Source organism: Cyprinodon variegatus, unplaced genomic scaffold (genome assembly GCF_000732505.1).
Source record: "Cyprinodon variegatus isolate N-32 unplaced genomic scaffold, C_variegatus-1.0 Scaffold248, whole genome shotgun sequence".
In the NCBI taxonomy this organism is placed as follows: Eukaryota; Metazoa; Chordata; class Actinopteri; order Cyprinodontiformes; family Cyprinodontidae; genus Cyprinodon; species Cyprinodon variegatus.
In genome coordinates, this window is record NW_015150701.1 from 174,282 (window position 1) to 180,581 (window position 6,300).

General features: G+C 37.0%; 1 protein-coding gene across 2 annotated transcripts in view; it reads left to right on the forward strand.

Moving 5' to 3' along the window:
• The first annotated feature begins 407 nt into the window (after window positions 1-407).
• Window positions 408-6,300, forward strand: part of LOC107089352 (kazrin-like) — a 149,690-nt gene continuing 143,797 nt past the window's right edge. For both annotated transcript variants that reach the window (XM_015382091.1, XM_015382089.1), the window contains exon 1: window positions 408-493. In XM_015382091.1, coding sequence (XP_015237577.1) covers window positions 418-493 — 76 coding nt within the window. In that variant the 5' untranslated portion in view covers window positions 408-417. The remainder of the gene's footprint in view (window positions 494-6,300) is intronic.

The window sequence follows — 6,300 nt, forward strand, 5'->3', positions numbered from 1 at the left end:
CCTCTAGCTCAGCTACCTGCGCTGCCTGCATCACATCACATCTGCACTCTGAAATGCTTTCGCAGGCGCACATTCAGAGAACTTTCTCTCCTGCACACTAGCTGACGAGGATCCAGCCCACCCCGCCCCCCCTGCCCTGCCACCCATCAGTGCAGGCGAGCACTTCTGTTCGTACTGGTGTGAGCAGCGACGAGCCGTATTTCACTCCCCAGCCGCAGCAGCAGGACAGCTCCACAGGAGTGCAACCATCACCAGACATCACACACCAGCTCAAGGCAGGCATCAACCTTCTCTCTTTTCCTCTTTGTTCTCAGCTGTCCACTTTTCCTCCTTTCACTGATCTTGAAGTGACGCAGTCTGCCTGACCTTCCCTTATCTTTCTACTCTATTTCTGGCTCTTCAGCAAGTGGGAGTGCCATGGAGGACACCCTCACCTGCAGCCATGCCACCTTCTCCCAGGTGTTTGGACGGCAGGGGCAGCTAATGCAAGCCAGTAAGTAACAGGAAACACTCCTCCACAGAAAATCACTGTGATCTGCATGTATTATGTGTCAGTATCTGCTCTCCATCCTTTGATGATTTTGATGGCTTTTTTGTTGCAGTTTTTCCTTTTAGATTGATCCTGACTCTATGCAACAAACCTTTGTAAAAACATGTTCCAGGTTCTGGGAGATATCAGGAATAAACATAACAAATGGTGGTTGCACTAATATAGGAATCCTCTTAAGTTTTGCAGGATTGTTGGTGTTATAGGTGGTAACGCAGTAAGTTTATGAGGGGTAGCTAGAGTATGTTATCTGGTGTTTCATTGTCAGGAGGGGGGTTCCAGGGGATGGCTGTTTACTGCAAAGAGCTTGGTTAAATTTGGGACTGTGGATTAGCAAACCCAGGGTTTTTTAACCAAAGAAAAATAAACATTTAGGACACAGATATAAATTAAAACTTATGTGATGCAACATTGATGTATAACTTTTGATATTACTATACGTCCCATAAGCATTTGCTAGAGGCACTAAAATTAAAGTATTTTGATGTTTTTGATAATCAGCTGTTCCTGTGGTTGATATTTTGTGGGACATTGTTTCATTTAATTTTATTACATTTCATAAAATTTCGCTTATGTCTTTGTGATATATCCTGCGCTCTTGGTACTGTTAGTCTGTTAATCATCTTTATCCCTTTTATAACATATCTAATATTAAAGTTGGCTTTCATAACAGCCTTTTTGGTGATGCTCTGTGATGGCAGCTATCGTCAAACCATTGAATTCCAAGATTTTGCAAGAAAACTATTAGACATATTGTAAATATGTAGATTTTTTTTTTTGTAATATTGTAGATTCTTTTGTTCAATTTCCCAATGGTGAAATTTTGCTCAGTGTGTGAACTCATGACATTGGCCATGTTATTCTGCCTTTATTTTCAATCAATATATTTTCTGTCATGCTAAATCACATTTGGGGTCGCGAGGGGTGCTGGTGCCTATCTCCAGCTGTCTATGGGGGAGAGGTGGGGTACACGCTGGACAGGTCACCAGTCCATTGCAGGGCAACACAGAGACAAACAGGACAAACTACCAGTCATGCACACATTCACACCTAAGGAGAATTTAGAGAAGCCAATTAACCTAACAGTCATGTTTTTTGACCGTGGGAGGAAGACGGAGTACCTGGAGAGAACCCACAAATGCACAGGGAGAACATGCAAACTCCATGCACAAAGAAGGAATCGAACCTGGGACCTTCTTGCTGCAAGGCGAAAGTGCTACCCAATTTAATTCATGTAGGGAACTTTGAATTGTCTTTTGGCCTTACCCTACTGATTGCATAAAAAAAAATTATAAATTAAGGCACAAAATCAAAATGCACTTAACAACAATAGAATGTAAATGACATGCACAGAAGCCCATGGCTTTGGTGCATGCTACTAACTTAAGCACCATGATTATCCAGTTTGTGACAAAAAATCAAAATAAATTCAAATGAGATTAAAACATGTTCTCGTAAAAGACGAAACATGAAGCTTGTATCAGTTCAGAGCTGCTGACCAAAAAAAAATTTAAAAACAAAACACACATTGTCTCATCTGTTTAAAAGACTATTTGCTTTCAGTACAAAGGACTGCTTTGTTCCATTTTGTATAAGGGCTGGGCAGCAGTATGCCAGCATGTATTGGGTGTCATATTGTACTGTTGGTGCAACATATTACACTGTGTCAACATAATATATCATATCATACATCATAGTACTGACAGACAGTATGGAACTGTATTGCATCACATTGTGCCATATCATGGCATCTTATTCTATATTCTACTGGCATTGGACCCTATGTATTTCAAGAACTCAGTTTAAAGTGCTTGGATAAAAGGAGAATGGCTGTTTTTAACTTTGCTGTTCATGTTAGTTGCGGATGTTGTTAGTGGTAACACAGCAAGTGGGCGTCTTAACTCCCATGTTTCATTGGTTGATGGTGGGGTGGGGGGATCATACATATTATTTGCTAAGTAGCTGATGTGTTTTTCTTTAGTTTTTCTAACACATTGGGCATATTCTCTTGGTAGTATTACGAGTCAAAAAATACAAATGTTTTTTTTTCCTTTTCATATTTTATTCATTTTAATGTTTTTTTTTGTGTTTCAACAAAAATAACTGTCCAGAGTATTATGCTGGACAAAATCACATACACGTATGCAAATGTGGCTTCTTTTAGTCTTTATTGGTGGATTCTTTTTGAAGGCAGCTACTGAGAAATCATTTAAATGTAAAATTTAGCAGTAATAAAGTAATAAATCACATCATACAAAATTGTAGTTTAGTATTCTGTTTTTAATGTTGCCTTTCTACTTTGTAATATTTGACCTTACCCTTTGTATATCTTATCTCATATAGAAGAAAAAATATACTTTTCATTGTCTGGAATTATATTTTATCCCATTCTTTATGTTATGTATCACATCTCATTGTTTATGTCATTTGTTATATCTAATATATAATACTGCATCGCATCATATTGATTTTGATAGCATCATTATATATCATAAATCATTAAATAGGGGTTGTTACTAGTTTCATTTACTCAGTTGAGTAATATATTAATAAAATATTTCTACTCTTTCTGATGTAAAATGGCCACTACATCCATGGTGATTAACTTCTCCATGTAAAAACATGTCTGATTTAGAAAAAAATGCTTCAGATGAAGACCCATAATTATTGTTTAGTTTGATATATGTTTGTATTTGGACACAAGCTTATTTTAACCTACAATTACATTTGGAGCTCAAGGTAATATACAGTAAGGAGTAAATATTGTCACTGGAGACAATGGTTTCATACGTTTTATGTAAAAAAAAAAAAAATTGGTTTGGAAAAGTGTTTCTTAATGCCTGCAGTTGTTATTTTTCAATTGCATTATTTGCTTTTAATTATTTTACTATAGTTTTTTAAAATGCCACCTATCTTTACATTTTGGTCTGTTCTTATTATATAGTTTCAAATATCAGATTTTATCATAAGCAGCCCTTCTAAACAAACATTTTTTTGCTCTTACTTGATTAAAAATATGATAAAGTAGTTTTTCTCTTACTTAGGTGCAATTTTTGGTTCACCTGTTGTCTCAGTTGAGTCCTCGAGAGCTGCTATCCTGCAACATTTACATTCATCCCTTTTCCAACATGGCAGAATCAAATGAATGGATCGTTACTAGGTTTCTGCTGAGCTAAAAGACTTTCTGATGGGAGGATGTAGCCATTTTTTAGGGATGCTATATTCCCAAAAGTATTCACTCACCCAAAGAAATAATTAAAATCAATTGTTCACAGTTGTGTAAAATCAAGGGAGCTCTTAGGAGTTCAGTGGATTCCAGCATATTACTTTGACAGAAAGCAAAAAGTCTAGCTTTGACCTTTCTTCACTCCTTGTGGGGCTGTTCTTCAACAGCAAAGCTTGGCTCTGTTCCACTGAGAGGAGTCTGAGTGCTTTATCAGACTGATAGATTTTGAAGAACCACATGCTTCCAACTTTGTAGGAAGTTTGCAGGTGACCACTTCCAACATAATTGTGCACCAGTGCATAAAGCAAGGTCTAAAAAAGACATGAATAGAAGACTTTGATGTTGATGAGTTAAACTGACCTGCTCAGAGTCCTTACCTCAACCTGATAGGTTCTCTAAGCTCCAAATCATGTCACAGACTCTGCATCACACTGACAACATCAAACCAAAACACTGCATATTTGCACCATATATATATATATATTTAATGCACTGAAATTTCATTTCAATGTGTTTATTTGCACCATGTTTTTTTTTTTCTCCCCCACTGTTTACATTTGATCACTGCTGTACTTTAAGGAATGGAAATGTCATGAAAGCTGTACAAAACGAAAGATCGATTCGATTGTATATGCTCTATGTATAAAAAATGACAATAAAAGCTGTCTAAGTCTAAAACTTTTTTGGGATGAATTAGAGCAGAGAGAGAGAGCCAGGCCGTCCTCTCCAACATCAGTCAGTGACCTCACAAATACACTTCTGGAAGGATGGTCAAAAATTCCCATTCATATGCTCCTAAACCTTGAAGACAGCCTTTCCAGAAGAGTTGAAGCTGTTATAGCTGCAATGGACTGAGGTCATATTGAATCCCTATATATTAGGTAGATGGGTGAATATTTGTGGCATATAGATTATGTCAAAGAAGAAATGCATGTAATATCAGGACAGTAGCCCTCTAGCACTGGAATTTGGCACCCTTTTTATTAATGTTATCCTCATGGTCAGAATTATAGATCTAAGGGAATACAGTATAATCGTTGCCATTTAATTGGAACAAAAATGTCTTCAGAAATGGCATTGCCTCTGGAATCTTCACACATTTGCCTCATAATTTTTCAAGTTATTTTTAAAGAAATACTCTATTTCCAGAGCTCAGCCAACCACGTAAAGTGTTTTCCCCTCACAAAGGATAATGAGAAGTCAGAGATATCCCAACGATCCTTCCTTTTGTATTGCACAGACTTTGTTGCAGCAGCTTTAATTTCCTGTATTCCTCATCATTACTACCTGGAGAGAAACATTTCTGATTGGAGTTCCAAAGCAAGTGTTGCAGATGAGAATCCAGTGAGCACATCATGCTGAGAGGCTGATAATGGAAACTGCAATTATTTTGGAAAACATTTCAGAATGCTTCTTGACACATTTATTACTGTAGTTGTATTGCAGGTCTTCATCTGTTAGGAATTGTATCTATGCTCTATGTTAGGAGATGAACTTTGGATTAGTGCTGCAGTGGATTGTTTTCTCTGCTAAGTTCTTAACCCTCTTTTTGCACTAGAGCGCCCTTTTATAAATAATGCACTTTGTTTAAACATATCCTAAGGCTTAATGCTGTGTTCATAAGAGCAGGCTAGAGCTAAAGTGTTGCAGGGCCCTGATTACAATTCTGCTTCAGACAGCCTAAATGCTGGAAGCTGTTTTTGAAAATGAGGGTTTTATGGAGTTGCTGCAGATCTGTTTCCTGAGTCTGTTTTTATGTTTGTTGCTAAAGAGAGATGATGACCCTAACAAGATTTTTGTGCGAATAGCTTCAACAAGACACAGTGAAAATACATGATACAAGCTAAGAAATTAACAAATTTGTGTTCGATATAAGCCAGTGTGCATTGATATAAGTGAGTGGGACAATCTGCTGTAGATTTATAATGAACTCAGCTAAAACCACAACAGAGTCTTGATATTAGTAGGTTGTATCTCTGTATCTTAGGGCAACAGTGTTTCAGCCAAAAATAGAATTATGCTCTAGTGGGAATAAAAGTATATTTTTCTCATTTTCAAAAGACTTATTTAGACATTTAGTTGTAGGTATTGATTATATCTGCTCAAAATAAATTATAACTTACACTGGCCATGAAATAGTTTAATGATAAATAACTTTTTCTATAGTTGCAACATATGTGACTGCTATAAAATTAAGGCCCATTCTGTTGGTGCAGAGATGCTATTGGTATACTTTTTACTGCCACAGTCTTGTTACTAAACCATGTCCATCCTTCTAAACGTCGAGCCAACAGATCTCAATCAACGTGAGCAGCTTTAGGATGTGATGGAATGAGAGAAGCACATCAAGGATGTGCACCCAGGTAGAATATGTTATAATTTATAAATAATTTTAAATCTCTGAGGATGTTTCCGGCACCTTATAAATCAGCACAGTCTGAAGGCTAACAGAGAGTCCAAGATTGAACTAGTGAGATGTGCTGGTGAATTTCTCAGTTATCCAGGTCACAGTCATTCCAAAAAAGTT